At 39.3% G+C, this 12814-nt stretch overlaps 1 protein-coding gene across 1 annotated transcript; it reads left to right on the top strand.

Annotated features, from left to right (window-relative positions):
• The first annotated feature begins 2231 nt into the window (after nt 1–2231).
• On the top strand, nt 2232–7391 carry LOC127214506 (uncharacterized). Its single transcript, XM_051174904.1, has 2 exons — nt 2232–2263; nt 6725–7391. The coding sequence occupies exons 1-2, from the start codon at nt 2232–2234 to the stop codon at nt 7389–7391; spliced, it is 699 nt and encodes a 232-aa protein (XP_051030861.1).
• The last annotated feature ends 5423 nt before the right edge of the window (nt 7392–12814 follow it).

Genomic DNA, 12814 nt, shown 5'->3' with positions numbered 1-12814 from the left:
TTGGCAAGATTGCCATTTTTACTATGTTTAGCCTACCTATCCAAGAACATGGGAGATCTTTCCATTTTCTGGTATCTTCTTTAATTTCTTTCTTTAGAGCCACAAAATACTTTTTATATAGGTGTTTCACTTGTTTGGTAAGTGTTACCCCAAGGTACTTTATGTTGTTTGTTGCTATTGTAAAGGGTGATGTTTCTCTGATTTCTTTTTCAGCCTCTTTGTCGTCTGAATAATATAGGGCTTATGATTTTTTTGAGCTGATCATGTATCCTGCTAGTTTGCTGAAGGTGTTTGTCAGCTATAGGAGTTCCCTGGTAGAGTTTATTAGGTCGTTTATGTAAACTATCATATCATCTGCAAATCGAGAGAGTTTGACTTCTTCCTTCCCAATTTGGATCCCTTTGATCTACATTTGTTGTCTTATAGCTTTAGCTAGACCTTCAATTATGATATTGAAGAGACATGGAAAGAGAGAGCAGCCTTGTCTTGTTCCTAATTTTAGAGGAATCACCTTAAGCTTCTATCCATTCCGTTTGATGTTGGCTGTTGGTTTGTTGTCTATTGCTCTTATTATATATTAAGTATATTCCATTTATCTCTGATCTCTCCAAGACCTTTATCATGAACGGGTGTTGAATTTTGTGGAAGGCTTTTTCAGCATCTAGGGAGATGATCATATGGTTTTTCTTTTTCAGTTTGTTTATGTGGTGAATCACGTTGATAGATTTTCGTATGTTAAACCATCTCTGCAATCCAGGAATGAAGCCTCCTTGGTCATGGTGGATGATTTCTCTGATGTATTCTTGAATTCAGTTTGCCAGTATTTTATTGAGTATTTTTGTATTGATGTTCATCAGGGAAATTGGCCTTTAGATTTCTTTCTTAGTTGTATCTTTGTGCGGCTTGGGTACCAAGGTGATTGTGGCCTCATAAAAAGAGTTTGGAAATGAACCTTCTGTTTTATTGTGTGGAAAAATAGAGGAGTATTTGTATTAGTTCTTCCCTGAATGTCTGGTAGAATTCTGCACTGAAGCCATCTGGCCATGGGCTTTCTTTGGTTGGAAGGCTTTCGATGAGTGCTTCTATTTCCTTGTGGGTTATAGGTCTATTTAAGTTTTTCTGTCTGTTCTTGATTTAAATTTGGTAAGTTATAGTTATCCAGAAATTTGTCCATTTCCTTTGAATTTTCAATTTTTTTGGAATACAGGTTTTCAAAGTATGACGTAAAAATTGTCTGGATTTCCTCTGTGTCCGTTGTTATGTTCCCCTTTTCGTTTCTGATTTTGTTAATTTGCATGTTCTCTTTCTGCTTTTTTGTTAGTTTGGATGAAGGTTTATCATCTTGTTGATTTTCTCAAAAAACCAACTCTTTGTTGCATTGATTTTTTTGTATTGTTTTCCTGGCTTTTATCTTGTTGATTTCAGCCCTCAAGTTGATTATTTCCTGGCATCTACTCCTCTGGGGTGAATTTGCTTCTTTTAAATTAGTATGTATGAGGAAACATTTCAAATTATAAACTGATGTAAATTAATTATTTCTTTAAAACTTTTCACACATGACAGGGTCCTTTAAGACCCCGTGTTCTGACAGTGGCTCATTGCTCAGAATGTGCCATTGACCTCTGGTATCCAAGGAAACATGAGAACTTCTAGAATCATTTATGTTACTGTTGGCAGACACTAGCATTTGGACTCCATAAGAGACACAAAGAGGCAAGTATTTTATATCTCCCTGTACTTTTATTATTCACTTTCAATTTCAAGAGCCAAACGGGTCCCTGACATTTGAGTACCCTATTTCTTGAAATATTTTAAATCTGAGTAAACAATCCTCATGGTGTTGTAATTGCTGTATGTATGTGAGGGATCTGGAGCCGGCACTTACTGTCATACCTGTATAGTTTCCTGAAGTTGAGTATGTGAATTAGATTCTCTGTGTGGATTTCTTCTCCTTAAAATTAGGATATTGATTATGTAAATATGATTGGAGGTACAGGAACACCAGATGGGATAATATCCCTGAAGTGTATACGTGAGGCTCCAATGAAACAAAGTAGAAGACAATAAAGTATAGGTGTGAACCAGGGATGGTCATTGAGACACTGTTGTGTACTGAAATATCTTTCTAACAGAACATCTTTTGCTGAAGGTGGTTCACCTCTGACGTGACTCCCTGTCCGGTCAATGCTTCCTGTCATTTAGAAGATATTTATGATCTTGGCATCTGTCAAATGGATCTCCTCACCAACCATGATATAAGAAGGTAAAAACCAAAACTGAGTTATTGGGAGGGTTTTTAACTGGATCTCTCTGAAACACATGTGTCTCCTCCATGGGATTCAGACAAGGACAGAACCAGATCCTGACAGGCTAGCTCAATTTTTTTTGTCACAGCAGCATTCTCTCCTGACCCTCTAGTCCCAGCCTTGAAAAGGAAGAGAATGTGGGTAGCATGTTACAAGCCACCATCACTTGTAAACCCACTTTGCAGATGTAACTTTCCTAGTAAAACAGCTACTTCCTTCTCCCAGTTAGGACGATCATTCCAAGGAAGCTATGGAGAAATGAGTAGTTGGTAGGGAAGTTTTCCTAGAAAGGAGTGGCATTATCAGTACCAATGTCATTGTTGACATTCCTTAGCCTTCTATTTTTCAGCTCAGGGATCCAATGGTATCCCTCAGGAAATAGATGTTCACGAACATACGTCTCTATCCAAAGATATGAAATAGAAGTTATCTAAATAAGTTTGGTAATTCAGTATATACAGACTTTTAATTTGGGGAAAAACATATACTTTTTTATATGGCAGTATCCTTTATGTATTTCAACCACGTGAAGCACATTTTCTGCAGTGGAAAATTGAGTAAGTTATGAGAAAAGATAGAAATATCTATATGTCCTCATGTTTTCTACTTAGATTTAATTTTGGCCACAGAAAAAGGACTCAGGTTTTCACACATCTTCATTAATTATACATGCTCATGCATAAGCACAAAAATATACACCCATATATACATATATATTATAATATAGTTTTGACATCATATCACTGGGTGTACCATGTGAAACATTTGCCAATGTGCTTGGTTCTTTCAATGGACAATATAGGCTGGTTTACTTTATTTACATTATTCATTCCAAAATTTAGAAATGAAATCATTGTGGGTATTCTTTGATTATAACTCTTATATAAGATATTTATCATTTTTGTGCACTGCAAACTTATATTGAAATAAGCATCACTTTGAATATGATATGTAAACAATTTTGGTACTATTAATTCTAAGCATTAAAATTCTTAGCTAACAACTGTGGGCTGGAGAGATGGCTCAGTGGTTGAAAGCACTGACACTTCTTCCATAGGACCTGGATTTATTTCCCAGCAACCACCTGGTAGCTCACAATTGTTAGTAACTGTAGTCCCAGAGGATACAACATTCTCATACAAACATTCAGGCAAAATACCAATGCACATAAAATAAAAATAAAGTTAGAAATACCCATAGCCATACATTTTTAAAAGATATCATGTTACTACAAAATATTATTTTTCATCTACAATATTTATACACTCAAAGTTTTTCACCCTGCCTTGATGAAGTTCAGATCAAAAGATGTCCAAAGTTTGGAAGAACTTCCACTCTTTCAAGAATTCTCATAATTCCAAAAATATTGTCTCTTCTATGGTTCCAAGATTTGATGGAATTGTTTCATAGTCTGATGCAGTTTCTTCGTAAGTTTAACTTTTTACACGAAAATAAATCTTCTGAAGATTCAAAATCTTTAAATATGTTCAGAGTAAGCAACTATTTTTGCAGTTCTTTTCTGGAATAAGTCTCTCTCCAATACCTGCAAACTTTTGTTATTGCTCACCAATGCTTCTGGTGAAGGAATTTTGAGTAGGGAATTTAAACAATTTGAATATTAATCTATTTCTAAATATGCAGTAGAAGGCTGATTCATCAAATGTGGTTTAGTGTTCATGATTTGGCTAAGTGCATGCAGACTCTTACTTACCTTGGTGATTCTGTGGGCATGTGCATAGCCAAATGTTAAGCTGTTCCTCCTTAGAATTCTAGGGCAGGCTGGAGATACAGATCAGAGGTTGAAAGCACAAGCTGATCTTTGAGAAGTCCTGTCTTCAAATCCCAGCAAAAACATGGTGGTCACAACCATCTATAATGAGATCTGGTGCCCTCTCCTGGCATACACACAGAACACTGCATGCATAATATAAATAATATCTAAGAATACACAGGGCTTTAGTCCCAAGCACCAGGAAGAAATAGCATCTAGTGACAAAATTAGACACAAGAAAACTTTTACTTCAAACCTGGGTTATATTTTTATTTTTATTTTTAATGTTCTGAGTATTTTCCCTTAACTGTTACAGTAAATACTTAATTATTAATTGTAAAATCCAAAGTCGATTTGGGGGCATGGGAAAATGTAAGGGAGAGGGAACTGGGATTGATATGTAAAATAAGATTGCTTCTAATTTAAACAAAACATCCAATTTCTGCAATTCGAAAGGTCATTTCCTAGTTTTGGCTGCAACTAAAATATTGGATTATCTTGTTTACAATGAAATTTCTGCAATGATACCAGTAAAGGATTTCAAAATTTCATTGTAATTCATAAAGAGTTGTAATTAAATGGATGAGAAGATTTTAGCAAGTATATAAGGAAATGTCTTGATGTCATTTAAAGTTCACTCATTCGATCAAAGTCAGAACTCAAGTATGATTATGTTCTAAACACTGTTGATTGTTTTCCTGGGTAGTTTTTTGTTAGTTATCTTTCAACTTTGACTGTTAAGAGAGAAACTAAATAGGTCTTTATTTATTTCTTCACTGTTATTATCTCTTACAGATTCTCATTTTTCTTGAACTAGTGGCTGAAGGCTTGATGCAAAATTAATGACAAATTTATTTAATTTGGATTTCAGTATCAAATTCCCACAAGGAAAAAAGGCTTTAATCTATTTCATCTATTTAATCTATTTCCACCTGTGATTAGGTAGAGATGTGTGTAGTGGTAGCTACAGGGTTACACGGCTTTAAGTGAAAAATGTTTAATACTTAATCCAGTTCAGATTATTAACCAAGAGATTTAAAGAAAAATGCAAATACTCATATTCTCATAGGCTTTGTTTTCTGGAATGAGTTTTTAGTAGTTCTCCTGGCCCTTTATACACTTTAGTGAGGATGCTTAGCAAAATAGATATGGATTTACTTGGCATTTTGTAAAATGGATGACTTTTGTGGTTCTCAGCAGGTATGATTAAAAGGCATCTTTTGATGAGAGGACAGTTTGAGTGCAGTATCTATGTTCAGTTTGCCCCAGAGCAAAGAAAGGCTAAATGCAAAGAGATTATGAAATAATCTCACCCTGAAAATTCTCATTAAAAGTGCTTTTAAATTATGCTACATTTAAAATTTTTTTGTGTATATAACTGTGTACATGTCCCACAGCATGTAATGGATGTCAGAGTTTATCTTGTAATGTGGTCCTTTTCATCCACCATGTCGGTCTAGGGATATAGCTCAAGTTGTCAGACGGAAAGAAGTGTAGGTGACTTCATCCACTGACCCATTTGACTTCTAACAACTTGCATTTTTCTATAAACTTAGACTTCATATTTCAATACCCACTAAATCCACATATAATCCATATTCATTAGCAAATGTTCCTAATGGGAGCACATTTGTTTTTAAGGATATGATTCAGTATTACTCAAAAATCATAAATTGTGTTAATGCCTATCTAAGTCAACTGTATTAAAATATTAATTCAAATAATATGCATTTTCTTTCCACTAACATGCTGCATTATAAGCAAACTGCCTATCAAAAGGAAAAGAAAAAAAATGAAATAGAACTTTTTTATTTTTTTTTTTTTGACACAAGGTTTATCTGTGTAACTCTGGCTATTCTGGAACTCAATGTGGCCCAGGCTATACTAAAGTTCACATAGATATGTCTGGCTCTGCGACCTAAATCCTGGGATTAAAGGCTTGTGCTGACTGCATCTATCTCAAAAGACCTTTTAAAAGATATTATTGATTGATTTTATATGGAGTTTGACTGTATGTACACATCAGAAGAGAGCATTGGATCTCATGGGACAACAGTTATAGACAATTGTGAGCAGCCATAGGTGTGTTGGGAATTGAACCCAGGACCTCTGAAAGAGCAGCTAGTTTTCTTAACTGTCAAGCCACCTTTGAAACCTTATCATGTCCATCTTAAAATATGAAGATGAACAACATGAAAACAATTTTGTTATTTGGGTTAAATCTTCATTCTTGGTTGAAAGAAGTTATAAATATTGAATTAGAAGCAAAGTCCACCAGATGTCTGAATGGAAAATGTCAGAGGACTTACTCATTTTTAGTTTAATATATTACTTAAGAAATAGTAATATGCCAATTAAGAATAACATTCTTAGTTAACAAATACATTTTACCTCTTGGAAAATACAGTGAAATTGGTATCCAAAACCTCTTTAGAGAGAACTTCTCCTTTATTCTTGGAGTTCAGGTCTTATTCTATTCTTGTCTGTAGTATGGTAAACCCTAATATATAGATAGACTACTAAACACAACTCTGTTATAGCAAAGAGAATGTATGAGAGCTGAATGATCTGTAAAACACTTATTTTGATGTTCCATTTTCCCTTGTGTTCCTGATTTGACAATAGTTTTATTCAATCTCATCTTCAGATTTACCCTCAAAATGGAGTGCATCTACAAGCTGAGCGAACTCCTTAGCAGCATATCAGAACTGGTGTTTGAAATAGTCATCACAAACAGCCAATGCTGGTGCCTGTGGGAATTCCACGATGATGTCTTTGTGTTTTTTGGCCTGTGGGAAGCTTATTACCCTCAAGAGTTTAATGTGTCAGGGACTGTAGTTAAGATGCTGGTGCATACCCCTATCAATTCCACCTGGACCATTTCACCTGAATTTCAGTGTGCACAAACCCTGATAATGTGGGCCATTTTGATGAAGCTCGTAGTCCTGGTTTTTTGTGTAATCGCTATTAAGATCAGCTGCATGAGAGACCCATTTGTGGAACTGCAGATATATTGCTACAAGATCTCTGCCTTCACTCTGTGTGTTAGCAGCCTCTTCACATTAGTTTCTGTGAGCTGGAACCACTTTGCAGATCATTATGGCCAAACGCCTCTCGACTTTCCACCTGACTTTCCAGTCAAAAAAGAAGCTTTGATAGAAAAGCACTATACTGGTATGTTCCCAGTTGGGGTTCTGACAGCCACCACGTCACTCTTTGGTGTGACCTTCTTTCTCTTTGAGATAAGCTCACTGAAACTACAGAGTCTGGTGAACATCAAGGGTGCTTGCATATTGGCCAATCAAGAGGCCTGAAGTGAGGACTCCTTCATTTCCAGCATCTGTCAGAAGGTTTTGTAGAAATTTCCTCCTCATACAAAAAAAAATCTTGTAATTATCAACTCATTTTAAATAAAGCATCATCTTGATTCTCTGAGCCTATCTAAATTACTTCCTCTCCTATCTATCTAAAGATCTCCTTTCTTTGAATGAGTTTCCACATTGAACTCCCATTTATCTCCCTGTCACCTCTAAAATGCCCTCTGCACTTGTAAACTCCTCCTCATATAAAACCAAATCACAAGAAAAAACAATAACCAAACAAAACGAAGAAACAAAATACAACAATAACAAAAACAAACAGGCAAACATAGAAAAGGAAATACGAAAGAAGAAATCTTGTGGAATCTGTTCCATGGCCCATTGAGACATACAGTTTACACTTTATTCATCTTTCCTCGGAAGTGTTCATTGCCACAATTAGATGATCTCTCTTGAGGCCTCTGATGTCTACAACAGAACCCATAATGGGCTATAAAGGAACTCATCGTGAGTATTCAGTTATTGTCTGTGTCATGGACATTCTGCTGTTTTCGTTCTGTAGGTTTGTCCCCTTCACATGCTCCAACATTTCATAGATTTGGTGGATGTTGGGGTGAACTAACTCATAGCCCTGGTCCTGGTCCTAATGGTAGTATGTTGCTCAGCTCATGAGCTTTCCCTCATCGTCACTACCTGGGTGAGCTCTCCAGCACTGCTTATGCTATCTCACCCAATGCAACCCACAGCAAGGAGCAGGGCAAGTTCTCCTGCTCTCGGGCCCTCAGATCCAGCTCCTCCTCACTCTTACCACTAGGGCCATCTCTACTGTTATTCCCAGGAAGGGAGCAGTGCTCTCTCTCCTAAGAAGGGAGGGAGAGCTCTCCTGCTCTTAATCCCTCAGGGCTGACTCACCACAAACCCTGATAACAGGGTCAGCTCTACTGTGCTTCCCAGGTGAGTTGCATGACCCACTCTCCTGTGTGGTGGAGCTGGCATAGGGCCGCTCTCTCCTGTGTGCTGTATCTGTTATAGTGCCCCATCTCCCATTCGCACTAGCTGGTCTAGTGCCCACTCTCCCTGAGTGCTGTAGCTGGTATAGAGCAGTAGTAGCCAGCTCTCTCACTCTCATGACTCTGGGGCCAGCTCTTTCACTGTCACAGGTAAAAGAGGACAGATGTGGGACATCATTTCTTCACAAATGTCAGCTCTTTTGCTTTCAAACCCTCAGGGCTGGTTCACCTGGGACCAAACAACAGGATGAGCTCTAGTGTGTTGCCCAGACTGGAAGCAGAGGCTACTTTATCATTCACCGAAGCCCGAGGGTCAGGGCTACCTCTCCCATCTTGTGACCTCAGGCCCAGCTCTCTCACCTGCCACAGGTTATAATAGATGAGGGTGTGATGGAACTCTTCACTCATCCATGCCACCCCATGGCTGACTTGGGAAGAGCAGTATATATGTTTTCTCTCATGTTCTCTTGTAGTCTAAGGTCACCTGTGTCCCTGACCACAGTGTCAGCTCTAGTTGCTTCCCAGGTGAGATGCATGTGTACTGTGAGGCTTTCCACCATCTTTCCATAGTGTGGTGGCAAGATCTCCCATGAAGGGTAGGGTCAACTTGTGTGCTGCAATATCCAGGGAATGTCATCCCTGTGTTTGTGAAGAACATGACTGACTCAGCACAGCATCGTCCATTGACCCCCATCCTTACACAGGCCATGGATGTCACCAGAGATCCCAGCTGGATCAGGACTATGGACACAGATGTGGTCTGTAGAAATGGCTTTGTCCTGAACACTGTGGTATCCATAGTGAGAGCATAGGCCACTCATATCAGCATGCATTTATTTGCAGTATGGTTTCCCAGGAATCAACATGGTCAGAGATGGCTGGCTGGAACCCAGCCATTTGAAGGGCCCTTGGTGACAAATGAAACCACGGAAATCACCCCCAAACCCTGTCCTCTACAGGTCCATGGACCCAGACATGCCTCTAATTAGTACCTTGTGCCTGGTTGTTTCTGTACTCTTTTGAGTAATTTTGTTTTTATTTTATTTTATTTTATATAACAAAGTCCAATTAAATGAAAACAAACATTTATACACAATATTTGGGAAATTGGGCGTCGTTCTTTCCAAACTGCTTCCTGCTGGTAAGGGGCGCTGTCATGGGGGATTCGAAGAAGATTCATATATCCTGGCTATAGTCTGTAAGGCTGTTTTGTCCAGCTGTTTTGAATGTAGGATCAGCTTGTACTCTGTTTCAGGCGGTCTGGCATGATCAAACCACATTAGTCTGGAAGGAATCCACATCTTTTCATTTTCTGTGGAAACAAAAATAGAAATCCTTTTCCCCAGTTTCTTGTCCTTGAACTTAAATTTTGGAGTCAAAGCATTTTTTTTAATTTAATTTCTTATTTTACATGTCCATCCCAGTTCGCTCTCCCTCCATCCCCCCATTCCTACCTCCCTCCTTCCCTCCCTTTTACTCTCTCTGCCTCTCCCATGCACTCTAACCAACCTCCCCTCCCATCCCCCACCTCAATTCCATATGTAGGGGAATGCCATCCAGTTGTGGCCATGTAGATCTGACAGGTCCTGTGAAGTAGGGACTAGGGCTTCTCTCCTGTCTCTAGATTAAGGCAGTTATCCCTCCATGAGGGATATGTTCGCAAAGTCCTTTTGTGCACCAGGGATACATCCTGGCTCCACTGTCTGAGGTCTCTTAGACTGCTCAGTCCTTCTGGCTGAGACCCATATTTAGGGGGGCCTGAGTCAGTCCCATGCTGGCTTCCCAGCTATCAGTCTAGTGGCCATTAGCTCCTCCTTGTTCAGGTAAGCTGTCTCTATGTGTTTCTGCTGCATGGTCTTGTCCTCTCCTTCTGCTTCTGGGTTCTAGTTCGACTCAGTGTTTATGTATGGGTGTTTGCTCCTATTTTCAACAGGCATTAGTTGAGGGCTCCATGGAGAAGTTAGTTGTTGATCTCACTCTCCGGGAAGGGCATTTATGATAGCATTTCCATGGAAGCTTTTGAGTAATTTTGGTTTGAACTCTAACTTGTTAGATATTAGTATAGCCAAACCAGCTTGCTTCTTGGTTCCATTTGATTGGAAGATCTTTTCCCAACCCTTTACCCTGAGGTAACGTCTATCTTTGAAGCTCAGATGTGTTTCTTGTATGCAGCAGAAGGATGGATTCTGTCTTCATATCCATTCTGTTAGCCTGTGTCTTTTTATAGGTGAGTTAAGATCATTAAAGTTGAGGGTGAGTAAGGACCATTGATTGTTGATGCTTGTTTGTTTTAGGTTTGTCGACACTGGTATTGAGAATATATTTGTTCTGCTTTATCCTTGGTTTCTGGTGTAGGTGGATTATCTGTTGCCTATATTTTTCTGGGTGTAGTTACCTCCCTTTCATTGCAGTTGTCCTTCCAATATTCTCTGTAGGGATGGATTTGTAGATATGTATTGGGAAAATATGGTTTTGTAATTAAATAACTTTTTTTCTCCATCTATTGTGATTGAGAGGTTTGCTGGGGATAGTAGCCTGTGCTGGCATCCTTGTTCTCTTAATACTTTTAGAACATCTATCCAGGACCTTCTGCCCTTGAGGGTTTCCATGGAGAAGTCAGGTGTAATTTTGATAGGTCTGCCTTTATATGTTACCTGTCCTTTTTCCTTCAATGCTCTTAATATTCTTTCTTTATTCTGTATGCTAGGTGTTTTGATAATTATATGTTGAGTTGTCTTTTTCCTTTGGTCCATGTCCAACCTATATGGTGTTTGCTATGCTTCTTGTACTTTCATGGGCATGTCCTTCTTCAGATTTGGAAAGTTTTCCTCGATGATTTTGTTGAATATGTTTTCGCCACCTTTGAGCTGGGCTTCCTCACCTTCCTCTATGCCTATTATTCTTAGGTTTGGCCTTTTCATGGTGTCCCACATTTCCTGGCTGTTTTGTGTTAAGGATTTGTTGGATTTACGATTTTCTTTGGTCGATGAATCTATTTCTTCTAGTTCATCTTCTGCGCCTGAGGTTCTCTCTTCCATCATTTGAATTCTCTGGGTTATGCTTGTGTCTGTAGTTGCCGATTTTTTGCCCAGTTTTTCTATTTCCAGCATTCCTTCAGTTTGTGTTGCCTTTGTTTTTCTCTATTTCAGTTTTCAAGTCTTGAAGCGTTTCCTTTTCCTGCCTAATTGTTTTTTCTTGGCTTTCTGCACTTTCTTTACATTCCTTAAAGAATTTGTTCTTTTCTTCCTTTTTTTTTTTGTTTGTTTTTTCTTCCATTTTTTTTAAAAAGGGATTTTCTCACATCTTCTTTGAGAGCCTCTATCATTTTTATGGCGGTAATTTTTAAGTCGTTCCCTTCTGCTTCCTCTGCTTTGTTGTTGTGTTCTGTTCTAGTTGGGGTAGTTTTCCTGGATTCTGGTGTTGTTATGATTGTCTTTCTTTGTTAGGTTTTTTTCTTCTATTGCCATCTTCCCATAGCTTCTTCCAATAGGTGTTGGTGGGGTCTCCCCCTCTCTCTATGGTACTTCCCCGGTGGGCTTATGTTGGTCAGAGGTTCATTATCTGTACTTCTGGGTGGTCCAAGCTCTCTAGGAGGACTCTCTGCACACAGGGGGCATGGGATGGGGTCAGGGATGAGGATCCAGTAGAAGATAACGGCGGGAACTCAGAGTGGTCCTGCAGAGATAGGCAGATGTCTGGGAGTGGCCTGGGAAAGCAGCAGAGGAGTGGAGATAGGGGTCAGAGACCAACAAGGTGGGAATTACGGGTGGTCCCGCATGGATAGGCAGGTCTCCTGTGTTTCAGAGTCACTCCAAGAAGTCTCCCAAAGTAGTGTGAACTCTTGGCTCCACCCTTTTCCCAGTGCTCAACCAGAGCGGGACAGTGGGCAGGGTAGGGCACAGATTAGGGAGGGGCAAGCTCGAGGTGGGGATGGATGGGGGTGTATCAGAGCTCCAAGGGTGCTCTTGATGGGGACAGGACACCCCCATGCTAGGATTTTTATTTAATTTTGAAACAAGCTTATATTACATGTTAATCCCAGTTCCATCACCTTCCCCTCCTCCTTTGCCCCCACCCACCCACACCCCTTTAAATTTCTGCTACCCAGGAAGGGTGAGGCCTTCCATGGGTGATCTTCAAAGGCTGTCATATCATTTGGGCAGGGCCAAGGCCCTCTCCCATGTGTCTAGGCTGAGGGAGTATCGGTCTATATGTAATGGGCTCCCAATGTCAATTCGTATACTAGTGATAAATACTGATCCATTACCAGAGGCCCCATTAGATTGCCCAGTCCATGTAACTGACACCCACATTGGGGGGGGGGCCTGGATCAGTCCTATCCTGGTTTCCACCAATCTGGGATCCATGAGCTTCCCCTGTTTTGATCATTGTGTTTATCACAGCTAC

Source organism: Phodopus roborovskii, unplaced genomic scaffold (assembly GCF_943737965.1).
Source record: "Phodopus roborovskii unplaced genomic scaffold, PHOROB, whole genome shotgun sequence".
In the NCBI taxonomy this organism is placed as follows: domain Eukaryota; kingdom Metazoa; phylum Chordata; class Mammalia; order Rodentia; family Cricetidae; genus Phodopus; species Phodopus roborovskii.
This window is presented reverse-complemented; position numbering and strand designations above follow the sequence as displayed.

Excerpts from the sequence above, each read along its gene's own strand:
- LOC127214506 (XM_051174904.1), top strand. The coding sequence starts at position 2,232 with ATGGATCTCCTCACCAACCATGATATAAGAAG. Across the intron at positions 2,264-6,724 it reads ACCAACCATGATATAAGAAG|ATTTACCCTCAAAATGGAGT; the intron begins GTAAAAACCAAA and ends TCTCATCTTCAG.